This window comes from Pezoporus wallicus, unplaced genomic scaffold (assembly GCF_028554395.1).
Source record: "Pezoporus wallicus isolate ANWC-B61680 ecotype Strahan unplaced genomic scaffold, APGP_CSIRO_Pwel_v1 contig_4816, whole genome shotgun sequence".
NCBI classification, from domain to species: domain Eukaryota; kingdom Metazoa; phylum Chordata; class Aves; order Psittaciformes; family Psittacidae; genus Pezoporus; species Pezoporus wallicus.
Window position 1 is genome coordinate 3,547,323 of NW_026640990.1, and position 16,162 is coordinate 3,563,484.

A 16,162-nucleotide genomic window follows, 5' to 3' on the forward strand; every position below is an offset into this window, starting at 1 on the left:
GGACAGGGAGGGACACATGGATGTTTACAGAAGATGAAGAGCAGGACAAGTGTATATAACAGCTTTAACTTTTCACCAGAGTTCCTAATAATTTTCAGCTTAGGGACTCTGAATCACTTGTGGCTTGAGTAACTCTAAAGGATTTCTTTTCCCTTAACTTTTCCAGCCTCTCCTTGAACCAAAGAAAAATTTTAGCTCTGACACTGTTCTCTGGCCTTACAACTTGAACCTAAATTGCACATCTTCTATTTGTTGAAGCTTGTTACTATTAATTGCAATTGACACTCACTAATTCTTATACTGGGAGACTTGGCAAACAGTCAAGCTTTGGCTACCCTGTTTGTACTATTTGTGCTTTAGTGAATCTCTATAACATATCCCCTTGGTTGCCATTTTCACAGACCAATTATCTTTTTATCTGAGAAGCAGACTAGCTTTTCCCCATACAGAAGCCATTTTCACATCATACTTCACAAAAACCTACAGATTCATGAGTAGGTCCCCTAGCACCAGAAGTCACAAGATTACCTCAGAATTATCACAGAATCACATAGCTTGGATTGTAAGGGACCTTCAAAGATCATCTAGTGCAACCCCCTCTGCAATGAGCAGGGACATCTTCAACTAGATCAAGTTGCTCAGTATCACATCCATTCTGGCCTTGAATGTCTTCAGGGATGGCACACCTATCACGTCTCTGGGCTACCTGCTCCAGTGTTTCACCCACCTTTATTGTAAAAAAAAATATTGTATCTTTGATGTTTTAAAACATGCTTAAAGGCCTTGCAAGAAAAGCCTGAATGCATGAACTGAATGCTACTGCTGAAATGAAGTCTTCCTAACAGGGAAGGACAGACTTTTTGAGATGTATGAAATACTGCATACATCTCACTGGAGTGTTATCAGATACAGCAAGGGCTTCCCATCACTGTGAGCAGCATCAAAACAGAAAACAGCAGACAGATCCCTTTCCAAGAGAGCTACAGCCTCAGCGCTGGACTTAAGAGTCAGGGTGCCTGGCTGTGTTTGTTTTCTTTGCAGAGAGGGGGAGGAAGAGGGACAGACTCACTCCAGAGCTAAAACTGAGCACTGCTGCTCTGCCTTGGATTTTGCTAGAGAAAAAAGGGGGACCTGTGCCGTCATCCTCCTTGTTTAAGTACTTGAGGAGGTTCCTGCTTTGCTATCTGAGTTAAAAACAGAGTTTCCCTGTGAGATACCATGCCTAGTTCTCCAAGTTGTAATACATCACAGTATGTCTCCACGTAGAAAAGAAAGCTGTGTCACACTGTACATTAGCTATACATAGTCAGGGCTTTCACTTAGGGTCTTAAATATTCTTTTGTCTTTCTGACACCAGTGTGTGAATTTTACTTCAGTTTCCACACAGCCCTTTGAAAGTATGTGCCTTAGCATGCTTGAAACACTTGGCATGTCCACTGAAGACAAAGTATGACTGCGAAATTGCAAAGAATTTTTTTCCATGAAACTTCAGGAGTTGGTTGCTAAGCTTAGCCAATGTTCCTTTTAGCACTGACCCAAAATGCTGAATACTGGTTTTGATCCTTCTGTTTATCTGTCCTTTAATATTTTGCTTTTCTCCTCAAAAGTGACGTATTAATAGGAGGAAAAAAAAAAATGAGGCTGGCTTTATTCCCTCCTTCTTTTTCTTTCCTGAAAACTGTCTGTAGCCTTTCTGCCTTCTGCTTGCACAGTCCACTGAGCAATAACACAAGTGTTTTTTATTCCCAAGTGGGAAGGAAGAGCTGGAACTGAGTCTTGCTGAAGTCTGAGAAAGGAGGTTTCTTTTATAACTTGCAAATAAAAACCTGCTACTGTGAAATAAAAGAGTGTTTTCAAATAGGAAGAATGGGGTTGCCTTACAGCTCTGTGCTGTATTCTGCTGCTGCTGTGGAGCAGTTTTCCCAAAACGGAGTGCAACAAAGGCAGGACAGAACTTTGTAATGGTGTGTAGGCTGGTTTGCGAGGAGAACAGGAGCACTCAGCACCTTTACCTCTCGCTTTATGGCTTGAATGAGGTTGTAGCTTGTAGGCAAGAAGCCACACACCTCTCCAGCTGGCTAGCAGCCTCTCTGCCTGCCTGTTGTAAAATGGTAGCTCTGCAGCAAAATCTTGGTGACCTACCTGGGAGGCTGCAAATGCCAGGCTAAGGCACAAGAGCTGAGATTGTTGAACCTAGACAGGCAAGATGTGTGTGTCACAGCTCATGTTTCCTGGTATGTGTACAGTGCTGGAAAATGCTGCTTCTCTCCCCTTATGTGGGGTTGCAGTAATAACAGAGACACTCTTATTAAACTATAGAAATTGGTTGTGTATTTATCTAAATGTTGAAAGTGTGAAAGGTTGCTGTTCTGGCAAATTCTTTGCAAGCTTTTGCAGCTCTAAACACGACACTGCTGTCTGTAATGTTGTCCTGCCTTTGGCAGACTTTCCATTACATAATGTTGACCCGTACTTGTTATATGTGGCATTTTTTGCTAAACACTGTCAGGGATAATCTGTCACATAACAAACCTTCTGATTATACGTTAAGACTCTGTCATCCTTTAGCACAAATGCAACTTGTGCCTCAGACATTGCCATTTCTTGTTAAGACAAGTAGAGTACAGTTCTTTCAGGTAAGAAAAACACCAAGAGAGTATCGTGTGGTTTGAGACTGAAATACCTAGGACTAAATTCACTGCTGAGTGATTGCATGGAATCACATCTGGGAGTAATTTGAGCTTTAAAAAATGTTGAGCCCTAGCCCAGGTGATGGGAGTAGTGATTGGCTGAAGGAAGCATGAAGTCTGAAGTGTGACTCTGCAAAATGCTGTCACAGGCAGGTCCAGCTTGCTTCTTGCTTTGGAAACATGGAGCTGTGGAAAAGGTTTCTCTCCTTTACTCTTCCACTGAAGTCTGACAGTGTTTGTAGACTAAACCAGTCTTTTCTTAAAAAAAAAAAAAAAAAATTGAAAAAAAGGATACTGGTGTGCAGAGATAAATAGATATAGCTCAGCCAGGGGTTCTTGCTATAAGGCAGCTGAGAAGTGAGAGGCCTTAGAGGAACAGAAACACCCCCAAAACTGCCTGCTTTCAAAGAGCAATGCAAAATCCATTAGTTCCTAAAAACCTGATTTCAGTTGCATAGAATAAAAAGCAGAGGAGAGAAAGGTGTGTAGAATAGAGACAGAGAGAATAAAATGGGAATTGTCTCAGTATTCAAGAATATGGTCTGCTTTAAATGGACTTCATATAATGTTATAGCAAAAAAGTAACAAGATTGTGTGAGCTGCTGAAACGTCTGCCACATTGTGGGGAGGAATGAATGTGGAACATAGGGCTGAGAGACTAAATACACTGTCTTCAGAGAAAGAAATTTTCCAGCCTGACGTAGGAGATGACTGTGTGCTAAGAACAGTTGTGATATCGAGGAGAAAGGTTTTGGTTCTATGCAAGGAATGAATGCTTCTCAGAGCCAAAATTAAAACCTGATGAATGCAATCTCACCTGCTTTCATTTCTTCTCTCTCAAGATTCTACATTTGTCCTCATTCTGTCTGTGCGTTCATTCATACATTCCTCTCCCCTCCCACCTCCCCATTGACTCACACACTCCCTCCCTGTTTGTTATCGCTTCCTTTTAATTTTCTCTTCCTTTAGTTTTCCTTCCCACTCATTCCATTTCTCCTCTGCCTGATCTCTCTGCACACATTTTCCTTCATGGTGAAAAAATAGCAGAGACACAAAGAGAAGGAAAAAGAGAAGATGAGTGAGGATGGAAAGGGGCAAAGAGCAGACAGAGCAGGAAGGGTGCTCAGTGTTGCACTTTCTCTCCATGCTGAACCACAGATTTTTGAAGGTGTCATAGGAGTCAGGGCTCTTAAAACCTGTTTTTTCTCTCAGGCAGCAGCACTTGGCAGTGGCTTTGTGAAAGGTAAGGCCAGAGCTCATTTCCTCAGATTAGCGTCCCTAGAAACCATCATAAAGAATAGAATAATCCCAAAGTCCAGTGGAAAGCCATCTTTGAGTGACAAACATCTGGCAGTGCACTGAGCTAGCTGCCATATCAGACTGGGAGGAGACTGGGTGGTCTTCAGACTCTAAAATAGGAAATGGTAGCTTTAAGACTCTGGACTTGCTGGCAGGCAGTGCTGACTGAGAATCATCACAGCCCCAAGCTTGTCATGGACCTGTGTGCAATGAAATGGTGTTTCCTAAAGCAGCCAGTGCTGGTGTCTCAAAATCAATGCCCAAATGGTCCTGATTTTGGTTTAGTGAAACAACAAAGAGGTACCAGGAATGCTTATTGTAACATGTGGTAGGAAATGGGTTGAAACCACTTTATCTGTAGAGCAGTGATACCATCCCAGCACAATGAGCTGGATCCCAAAGTTAGTCTGTAACCTGGAGAAAGCACTGTGCTCCTGCAGCACTCAAAGCCGAGGCTACTCCTTCGTCCAGCCTGCAGACCTGTGGGAGGAGGAGAGCTGAGCTGTCACACACTGATGGTGCAGTGCCACACAAGTTTCGGCTTATTCTCCTGTTAGTCTTTATTTTTATTCCTTCTCTAGCCCTGTTCTTGTTCCTGAAACTGCAAACCAAGATTGGATTGTTTCTCCCTGACTGAAAAAAAAAACAACAAAGCTTACTTTTCTTCAAAGCTTGGTACATACAGCACCATACACTGCGGGTTATTTCTCCTTCCCACAAAAGGAGCAGGAGGGAAGTGTGCGGGGCACATAGCCAGAAATTGCTCGTTCCTTTACTCTGTCCTGCCACCTATAACCTTCTGTCAGCTTTTCGTATCAATTTAACATCGGCTACCCTGTCCGCCTCCAACTTCTTGCATACATGAAGGATCAAAGTGGATGCTCGCAGCCTCTGCAGTTTAGTGTGAATTATGTGCAGCGGTGGCGGAGGGCTGCCTGCTCAGGGAAGGGCAATTTGTGGCCGCGGGTCGTGGGGCTTTTGCCTTAATGCGACTCTCCTCGGGTTACGGGGTAGCCTGGAACCAAAGCATCCGGCGGCGCCCCGCTCCGCGCAGCACAGGTGCGGGCAGCCGTGCCCAGAGCCGGCCGGGTGAACCGGAGGGGTTTGGCCCCCGGGACCTTCGGTGCAGCCCGCGCAGGCCCCGGCCGGGCGGCAGCGCTGCGCCCCGGGAGACACTCGGTATCGGCTGGGGAGCCTTCCCCCGGCCGTTAATAACGGTCGCCGCGTTCTCGGGCACTGCGGGCGGTGAGGGGCGGGGGAAGGGACGCGCAGGCGATCGCGGCGCTGCTCCTCGCCGCCACCGTTACATAAGGAGGAGTGGGGGCAGGGAGGGCTTTGACGCGGCGGCGGCCCCTTTAAACGCGGAGCCTGGCGCTCGCTGAGCGCGCCTCACTGCTGCCCCCTCCCCGCCTCGCTGCAGAGACAAATCCGCTCCCCGCCCGCCTCCCCGAGCCCAGCCGAGCCGGGCGGCGCCGGGAAGCGCTCCCGCGCGGCTCTGCACCGCCCGCCCGCCCGCCGCGGAGCAGGCAGCCTTAGCTCTAGACCCGGCGGCGCGACAGCAGGGAGCGGTGAGGGGCGCGATGGAGGCTCCGCGCCTGGCGCACACCATGAACAGCCCTACTAGCCCCTGCGAAGAGGTGATCAAGAACCTGAGCCTGGAGGCGATTCAGCTCTGCGATAGGGACGGTAAGTCCAGGCTCGGCGAGGCTAATCCCTGCAGACGCAAGATGCTGCTGCCCTCATGGATGCTAATGCAGATTAATCCTCGCGGCGTATGGCTCTTTGTTATCCCCCATGTATTTGTAGGTTCAAGTGTTCTCCACCCTTACCACCGCCGCCACCACCCTCTTGCCACTGAGAACAAAAGAAAAAGCGAAGGTTGCACCTTGCTGGAGGGAAGGGAGGGAAAGCCGCCGCTCCCTAAGCCATCCCTCGTGTTGCAGTGCGTTTACCCCTGGGCGAGCCTGCTGCGCAGCCCTGCCCCTGCCAGGAATGGACGCTGGGGTTTATTCTGGGAGAGGCCATGAGAGCTACAGCAGGCGCTGCCGGGAGCCCTGGTCTAGAGACGGGGTGATGGCCCTGGTGGGCTCCAAACTCCTTTGTATCGTGGGACAGTTCCTGTGCTTAAAATGCGCGAACGAATCCACTGGCTGGTGGGGGATAACGGCGAAACTTGTTACCTGTCGCTTGTGCCACCGATAAAGCGGTGAGAGGACCGATACTGGGGGTTGCAAGATGGGGCTCGTGGGGAGACAGAGCGGGAGGCGGCGGGTCCGGTGGGCCCCGCGTTTCAGCACCGCGGACAGCACTACGGCGTGCGGTGCCGTGCCGTGCCGTGCCGGGCGGCCGCACAACCGGGGGACCGCAGTGCCCTAGAGCCAGCGGCAGCCCTTCTGGGAGGCACAGCTACACCGCAAACAGGTGAAGTTTGGGGTTAGAGTTGCAGGTGCGGATATTAAAGATTATCTGGGTCGAAGCAACCAGATAAATGTAAGGTGGTGGTGTGGGATAGACAAAACAAATTTACATGCTTAAAGCACACTGAGAGCTGACTATGGTGGAATAGAGTAATATTGTTTATGCACAACTATGACGGACAAACTGGACAGAGAAACTCATAGTCAAGCAATGAAAAAATATTTTCTTGTAGAGTGGCATATATTTTATGTTCATATACCAGATTATTCTCATCTTCTCATTTGATGTTGAATTATCAAAAATAACTCCTAATGTTTTAGTGCAAAATATGCTTTGGGTGTGGAATGTATGTTACCTGTTAAATATACCAAGGAATAGAATTACCGTGTTGGTGAATGGCACAACTGAGTAAATGAAGCTATTTCCTTGTTGTGAGTGTATTCTTGGAGCATAACTGGTATAGGTGATGATTTAGAAACCGTCCAGCTTTCTCAGTCATTCTTTTACAAATTAGTTGTGATTGAATATTTTGCTTTTTTTTGACTGAGGCAGATTCAATATTTTAAATGCTGGATTTTTGTAGGAACTTTATTTTTCTTGAAACATTCAAGAAATCGAGAAGACATTAAAAATGTCTTTTCAGTAATAATTTGCATAGCTGCATTGCAAGTTCTTTGATTTTTCTGTTGTTTGAATTATAATATAATACACACTTGGATCTATTCATGCCTAACTCACTGCCCAGAGAAACTGAAATGTGTTTATAGTAGTGGAGTCTAGACTGTTCTTTAGTTAAAACACCTTTTCATGTCTGTTTATTGTACTAATAGAGATAAATAATGCAATCCTCCTTGTTTGTCTACCTCAAATAATTGTTAACTCCATGTTAATCATTACAGATTCTATGTGGTTCCGCATACTGTAGTTAAGGACTGCTCAATTTCTATGGAACAGTGTCATACAGACAAGCAAATGGAAAAATGTAGTCCTTTTAGTTTTAATTCCCTTTTGAATAGGCTTTACTGCAAAACAACTTTCCTGTAGATCTGGCTTTACAAACTAATCTTTGTAAGAGATTCATCTTCATAATCAAGTAAGCCACTATCATACAGAGTCACTGTTTCCTACAATACATGGTTGAATTTCTGAAGGAGGCATCTATATTGGGCATGTCAGATGTGGAACTCAGTGCCTCATTTGGCACAAGACTGCACTTTAGCATACTTTGCTATTTCCTACAGGTGGCACTTACGTACCAAAAAAGCTCATTTTAATGGGAACATAAAAACAAGCAAGTAAAGGTTAAGGTATTAATCTTTCTAGGTAAGCATGTAAATGTATATGTAACATGCTTAGATTCCTAATTGTGTACATGGGTTTAGTTAGTTTATTATATTACAAATATTTACAATTTATTTTAGAGTATCTTTGTTGTAAAAGATGTGGTTCTTAAGGTGATATGTTGGCATCATTGAGATTAATTAAAGTTTTGTGATAAATATCAGTATTTTACCCACAGTGAAATAAAAATGTGCTAGATTTTAATATTCTGAAAATGCCCTCAATCTCTGAGCTGTAGTAACTGTAAAGGCAACAGATTAAATGATAACATTACATATCCAACCATGATAAATTCTGCAGCACACTTAGTTTGGCATTTCAGACAATGCTGCACTATAAACATAAGCAATAATTGAATTTCTATGCAGATAACAAAATATTTTTCTTGTTTTATGAGATGAGGGGATTAATATTGAAACACTTTGTATTAAAAAACTGGGTTATACCTCCTTTGGAGGTATATGCAAGACCCAGAAATCCAGGAACTGGAGTGAGCAATTAATAACATCACAACAATTAAGATCTTTGTAGATTTTGGGGTTTATGATTTTTTTTCCCAAGTACCATCATCTTTCTTAATGAATCAAGACCATTTAGAAAACTTACAAATGCCAAATAAAAGAAAACAAATGTATGCATTTTGGAGATTATTCTTTTTTTTAAATAAACACACCTGCTCAGATTTGGTTTAAAGCAAATGCAACATTCTAAAGTAGATAATCAGCTCTTATTTTCAACATTCTCTGTTATTTACAAATCTATCTTGCATTATTTTTCTTATTATTTAAGGTCTGCTAGCACAGCTTAATATTAGTCTCTTACACAATCTAATATGTAGTTCCTTAGAACTCTGCTGAACTCACTTTCTATATAGGAAAAAGTGTATCATCTGTTATTTTCCTTTGCCATATTTGAACACCACAGCTATATTTCTGTAAACTTAGGTCAGGGAAGAATGTTTAATCTCTGCTAATAATTCCAGTGACTTTTTTATAAAATTTGTGTTAGCTCTACCCAGGGATTAATCCTTTAGTAGATGGATGGCCTTTGTGTCATGAGCAGGCCAATTCTATGAAAATATATCTAACTTCAGAAAATCATACACTTTGAAAATACTGTGCTTTTTTACAGACTTGGTAGAACCATCTTGGATTTTAGCAGCTGAATTTCCAGAAACTCCACATTGTGATTGCGCAGCGCCCCCCCTATAGATACTGCACTTTGACTGCTGGAGTCCTGCTAGAGTAAGAACAGTGATGGTGTCATCTGCTTCCCATGGTTTTACAGTTGGCATAGGCAGGTGGAAGGCAGCAGACACCTGTCAAAATACAGAAACGAGAAAAGCAGAGTGTCGTGGTTTAAGCCCAGTTGGCAACTTGGCCACACAGCCCTCGCTCACTCCACCCCCCTTCCTCCCCCAGCTACCGGAGGGATGAGGAGGAGAATCAAAAGAATGTAACTCCCCTGGGTTGAGATAAGAGCAGTCCAGTAACTAAGGTATAACGCAAATCACTACTGCTACCACCAATAATAATAATGATAAGGGAAATAACAAGGGAAGACAATACAATCACTCATCACCTGCTGACCAATACCCAGCCTGACTGAGCAGTGGTCTAACCCTTCTGGGTAACTGCCCCCGTTTATATACTGGGCATGACGTGCTGTGGTATGGAATACCTCTTTGGCTAGTGTGGGTCAGGTGCCCTGTCTCTGCTTCCTCCTGGCTTCCCTTCCTCCCTGGCAGAGCATGAGACTCAGAAAGTCTTTGGTCAGATTAAACATTACTTAGCAACAACTAAAAACATCATTGTTATCAGCACTGTTCCCAGGATGAAAGTCAAAAACACAGCACTGCACCAGCTACTAAGGAGAAAAATGACTACTACTGCTGAACCCGGGACACAGAGCAACAAACATTCAACAAGGATGCTGGAATTTCAGAGACATGGACTGGAGAAAAGAGCAAGAAATCTGGTCTAGAGAACACTAATAGAGACTTGGGAGTGGCTGTTCAAGGGTGGAAAAACAGGAAAGATGTGAAAGCTGGGTATGTTTGTGAGAATTAGGTTATATGGGAAGGCAGAAATAGGAAAAATGACCCTGAATGAGAACAGGAGAGGAAGATGAAGGAGCAAGGAAGGTAATCCAACTTCAGCCAGGGTGCCCAGTGAAGTAAAACTGGGAAAAAAAGGTGAGGGGCCATTCATCCAGATCAGATGAATTGGATGACTGAGGATGGAATGAGAACTGGGAACCTGTGAAGAGTAAACCTGGAGATCTGTCTGCAAAGAAGAGACAAAGTACAAGAATAAGGAGAGAATTGTACACAGAGGTTAGAAGTAAAGGAATGGAGCTAAGACTCGCTGAGCAAAGAGGCTGGGACTGAAAGGAAAGCCTTAGTAATAAAGAGCAGGACTTTTGATGTGTGACTGGGGAGTAGAAGAAGGGGTGGGACAGGGAAAAGTTCAAGGGACAGGGCAGAACTGGCCATGTTTTGGTGTGACAGCCAGAGAAAGGTCAATGTGTATCAGCACATGTCATCTTCCAAAGCTGCTCATGGCTTCAGGATGCCAAATTCTCGTTGTACATTTGCCAGCAAAGAATGGTACCATGGTATCAGGGCTTCAGGGATATTGAGAGTCAACAGCTGCAACTGACTTCAGCAAGAATAGGACTTTGCAAATACAAAGCACACTACTAAATGCTTGGAGAAAGAGATGTTAACCACCTTAAATAGGCAGTGAAAGTTATTAACCATGTTTTACTTGTCTGTGCCTCAGTTTTCCATGTGTAAAATGGAAGTGGTATTATTGCTTTGCCTCATAGAGATGTTTTCAGAATAAACTAATAAATGTTTGTTAAGCAGCCAGGCACTGTAGTAGCCTAGAAAACCCATGAGGTGCATGGAAAAACCTATGATGAATGATGAAATCCATTTTTGTCTTCAGAGCAGAATGTGAATAATGTGTAGCAAGTAAGTCCTGGAACTACACACTGAACAGCAGTGAATAGCTGTTACAAGAAAAATAGTTCATTATGTATGCAGTATTCATTATGTATGCTGAATGAGTCAGAATTTATGTGGAAAAATAGTATGTAATCATGCAGTTAAAGACTGTATCATAATCTGAACATACAAAGGGGCCTATTTAAAGTTATTCAAGTATGCTTCATTCTGGTATTTTCTAATTGTTGATGGCATGAACTATACAATCTCACTAACGTGCTTTTAATGTGTTCACTACATATATTTAAAGATAGCATTTGGGTATCAGGATCAGAACTGGAATTGGTGTCTTGGCCAGTTTCAGTTGCATAAGTCAATTTCATCACCTTCCAGACACTTGACACCATCAAAATTGTTGTTCAGTCCAACAAGCTTGTATAAAACCATTACATCATACAAACTAAGATGTCATTTCTGTTTTATGTTAGCAGCTTGCATCTTTGTCTTACCATGTTATTTGAGCACATCTCATGTTTTCTTATTTATTTCAGAAGTTTATTAGTATGCCGAAAGGTATTTCTAGAGTTTGTAAACAGGGTGTTTTATGGCCATATAATGTACACATTTGCCTTTAAAAGAGAAGGGATAAAGTGGCATCATCCAGTCTCTGGATGCATTCTTAAATCCCTTTTTTGGCATTGTGGAGCAGTATCACTGCTATTTCTGAAATGTTATACTTTAAGTCTCAGAGACAGGGAAAAATTGAATTTCTAGGTAGACTTCTACATGAAGGACAACTGTGAGATTCAAATTTTACAGTAATACTTAGAGTCTTGTATGGATGGTCTTGCATAATTGTTTAGGTTTTCTCCAACTATGGGAATTCTGAGCACAGGAATAAACAATTCATATTTTTGTAGTCAGCATAATAGAGAGCTGTTTGTAACTGTGATATTTTGATAGGAAACAAAATTCAGAGGCATGTTTATTGTTGTTCTTATTCCTCTCCCCAGCTGCAAGTTTGGAGATGTAAATTCACTTTAAATAATACAAACTGTATTGCTTTTGAATGATAGTATGGCTGACTAGGAAATATATTTCTTCCATTTTATGGAATTTTATTTCATCTAACCTGGCTGAACTTAAAAATGGCATGGGTGAGGTTTGGGGTTTTGTGTGTGTGTGTGTTGGGGTTTTTTGTTTGTTCTGTGGTTTTGTTGATTTTGTGGCAAGCAATAATGCTGCTTCAGGTAGGAGCTAAAATCTAGTATATAGCTTTGAAAGCTGTCTTGTTGCAAAGAAAAATATGTATTATGGTTTTAATTTTACGTTCTTACTAGAGACTAAGATTTTCACATGTAATATTCCTGACTGTTAGGACACAGAAAAATACTAAATGGAGCCAAGCAACAATTCTAAAGGCTTCATAAATGGTCTTTATAATTGTAGAAGAGAAGAAAACTGATGATTTGCCTCTATCTTTCACTTCAGGCCACCATTGCAAGTATTTTATCCTGTCTTGGTTTATATCATAAGCAATGATGCCACTAATAACTAGCAAGGCTTTGACTATTCAACATCCCTGTGTCAAGAAACATAATCATCCCCATTTTTCCTTTATATTCTTTAATTTTTAGAGTTATTTTCCTTCCTTCTTCCTCACTCCTCATCTCTTTTTAGAGCTTTATGCCACTCAAATCTGTGTAATTCATTACTAACTGATTTGTCTGGCAATGACCAAGTTATATATTATTAGGTACTTAAATCTTGCCTGGTATTCTATTTGTGCCCTATTGATTTAATTATTCTTCACTGAAAATTTTCTAGACCCTTTATAAAGCAACTGAAATGCCTGATGTGTAATTGTGCCAGACTGACATACACTGTGATATACGCTGATATTGCTAGGTTGAAACTCAAATATGCAGTGTCGGTCTTCTTGTTAATTTCTATTCATTGTTATAATTAAGGCTTTTTAAAAATTACTGTCTCCCATGTATGTCCCTTCTTCTCTGCGCTTGTTTTAGGTTATAGTTCCCAGATGCATTCATTTATTCTGCCACTGAATCCATTTTATCATTTTCTGCCTATGTTTCTAAGCCATCTTGTGCTTGCAGCTCCTTCTATTTTAATATCGTCTGCAATACAGAAATTTGATCTCCCTTTCCAGATGGTTCATAAAGATGCCTATTTAGCCTGGAACTAGTCACAGGCCCTATGGTAGCCCATTAGACACCTGAACTCTTCAGCTGTATCACTCATCTGTCAGCCAGTGTTCAGCCCTGCAGATCAGTATCTCTTAATAAGTACAATGGCAGGAGGAATCATTTAGGGAAGAGAAATTCTATTCCCTCCAGCATCTGAGAAGCAGGAATGCCAAGCCAACCCCTCACTTTAAATTTCATTTATGTTCTGCAAATCTCAAAGATAAACCTCTTTTTCTTCAGTAAGAGTTAAGCCATTAATATCTTCTTCATCTGCTTCATCTTCCTTCTTAAACTTGACGTAGCGGTTTTCTTCTCAGCCTACTTAATCTGATGGCTCTGCCACCTTGGTAAGCTGTGTTCCAAGTTTACACCTTCGAATTCACTATTTACTCTGCAGTTATGCCTGTATAATCTAGATCAGAGTTCGCCCTTCAGGCCACTTCAGCTTTTACAGCAGCTTTCCAGTGAGGTCCCTGCTCCCAGAGCCATAGCTTTTAGAACAAGCAGAATATCACTTTTGTCACGTAAGGTGGGGGGAGGAGAGACTACATCACATTCTTATTTAGAGTCCTCTGGTATTTCATCATCCATTTCTGAATGGGTTCCAGTCAGACATTATGATGTTTGATTGTCTCCAAAGGCATGCTGAAGCTTATCTTCCTGACCTTGGTTTTCCTTCTGAGCCTTCTCTGCCTCATTGATTTTTGCCGTTTTTTTTTCCCCCAGAATCTAGAAGGATCTTCTCCTTTACCCATTCCTTGTAATTTCCTCACCTTTTGTTATTCCCAGCCTCCTTAGTGCAGGTTTGGAGGCCCCAACTTTCTGAATGAAGTAGTTTTCAGTTCCCCTTGTGCTGCTGAAGCAGTGCCAGCATTTTTAACCACAATCAAGGAGGTAATATTTAAAAATACTTGCAGTCTGGGTTTGTTTTTCTTAGTCCACTTTTTACAGGAGGTACATCTGCCATGCCGCAAGTACGCATGGCCTTTTGCGCTTTATGTGACCTGGAAGGCTATATTCAATTCTGGCTGAACACAGCCCAGAATCATCCATTCTGTTTTCTTTCTTTCAACAGAAGTTTTAAGCATTTTGCTTGCAGACTACTTTCTTCAAAAATTTATAAACATGTAGAAAAAAATACTACTTACATCTACTTACATTGCCAATACATGATACATGTATAAAACATGTCACTGCTATAGGAAAGTATGAACAAATACAATGTTTATGATGTTGGAATTCAGGAAAGCTCTGCTCCAGGATCACTTCCCGTGGTTTCCACACTAGGTTTTGTTACATGATGGATCTTCCTTTATTTGACCTTGAAAATGTTTCCTTTTGCAGAGACAGTTGGGTTAGAATTTGTTGTCTTGTTTGTAGCTGGATCAATTTTCACAGCAGTGTTTGTAGGTGAATCATTAATCATTTTTATTTTATTGTTTTCACAGAATGTTCTTGTTTTATTTATGCTTGAATGATCCTCAAAACAAGTTTGGTGTTACTCTTTCATTCCTGCAGAATGACAGAAAGTATTATCAGAGTTGCACTCTTTCTTAGTTCCAAGGACAGAATGTCATCTGGAGTTTATTCCTCCAATACTGTTAAGTCCGACACAGCTGGTAGCACTAGAAGAAGCATAGTTTGAGGGACTCCCTTATTAAGCCTTGTATATCAATGCACTCTCATTAGAAGAATTCTGCAATTCGCAATTGTCAGAAGCATCCCATAAATTTATTCCCTGAGCCTTTCCATTGGCTTCAGTAAGACTTCATGTAAAAACACATTTGTGTTTGTAACACAGCATGATTCAGAATTTACAACTACTGTACTTTCCTAAATTTTGTTGTATGTATTCTACCTTACTTCATATAGATAGACATCTAATTTGGAATTTCTCTCTTGAAGTTTGTTTAGATTTCATCTTTACTTTTTGGCTAGAAATAATATTTTCAAAAAATTATTCTGTTTTTTTTTTTGCGGTTCATTTCTGTGTGTACTCATAGTCGAAAACATACAGACTTCAAAATCACCAGGATAAAAAGATGTTAAAAGGCTCGCTCAGTCTTGGCTCGCCATAAGTACTAGTATACAGTATCAGTGGAGTGATTCATGCTGTCGTTAGTCCTTGTAATCTAACTTATGTAAAGGGAAATTATACATGAGTTTATATAAACTAAGGGATAAAATTAACAACAAAGTATGCAGCAGATTGTATTTTAAATGCTGCTAAGATGCATCTCATGACATAAAGTAAATATTATGCACTTATGATGGAATTTATACTGGTAATTTAATAGAAATGCTCAGTAGTAAATGTGTGGCTTTCAGAGCACTAATGTTTCTGACAAATTTCTAGCCTTTACACTTTCACTATAATTTCTAGGCATATCTCTAATCACAGGAATTAAAATTCCCCAAGCCTATCTTCTCACTGAATCCATTGCATCATAGAAAAGCTCTGTCCCTCTGGTGTGAACTATACAGGAATTTTAGCCAGTGTCACCTGTGCACTCATGATACAACTACCACCTTACTCTTCATGAAAGGACAGGTTTGAGCAGTAAGACTTCATGCACATTTTATTGGTATTGTTTCACCTCTGCCCATGTGTAGAGGTTACTTTCCCTTCCCCCCTAGATGGAGGCAACTGAAACTACTGGTACATTTCTTTGTTTCCTCTGTCTGTGAACTGCTTTGTACCATGCTTTGGAACCTCAACCCATTGAATGTGTTGCTTCTGTACTTCACTTTGTCACTCTGTTTAGGTAGCATGGAGTTCTTAAATTGTATTTGATTTACAGGGATCTGAGTACAACAGCCTTTCTAGAGTATGAGAGTTTAATTTCAAGTTCCATGACACATCAGGTAGTAAGGTGCCCCAGCATGGCCCGCGTAGTGGGAACATTGTCTATGGCCGGTACTCTGCTTTCTCATAGCCGTACAGGTGCAGGGCAGACAGAATCCCATATGTGAAAATAAAATACTGATTCTCCTCCTTCTATTTTTATATATTCCCTAATGCTTAGCTGGTTTCTGTATTGCTTTCTTGAGCAAACCTTCAGCAAACCGAGAGGGCTGTCTAGTGAGGCTGTCAACCCTAATGCAAGTCATACAGTAAAACTAAATTCTTTGATGTATCTCACTATGCTTGTTATATTTAGCTCTTGTAGCAGGGAGTATGAGTTGGAAAGCACTACTTGAGATGCTTTTAAATGCTATAAATCCAAAAGATGAAAAATTAATCTAAATACGAATTC

General features: G+C 41.6%; 1 protein-coding gene across 2 annotated transcripts in view; it reads left to right on the plus strand.

The window, feature by feature from the left end:
* Window positions 1-16,162, plus strand: part of PHYHIPL (phytanoyl-CoA 2-hydroxylase interacting protein like) — a 58,812-nt gene that overhangs the window by 17,884 nt on the left and 24,766 nt on the right. The window contains exon 1 of one of the 2 annotated variants that reach the window (XM_057421492.1): window positions 5,362-5,675. The exons of the other annotated variant lie outside the window; for it this stretch is intronic. Coding sequence (XP_057277475.1) covers window positions 5,570-5,675 — 106 coding nt within the window. The 5' untranslated portion in view covers window positions 5,362-5,569. Of the gene's footprint in view, window positions 1-5,361; window positions 5,676-16,162 lie in introns of those variants that run through there. 2 annotated transcript variants of the gene reach the window in all.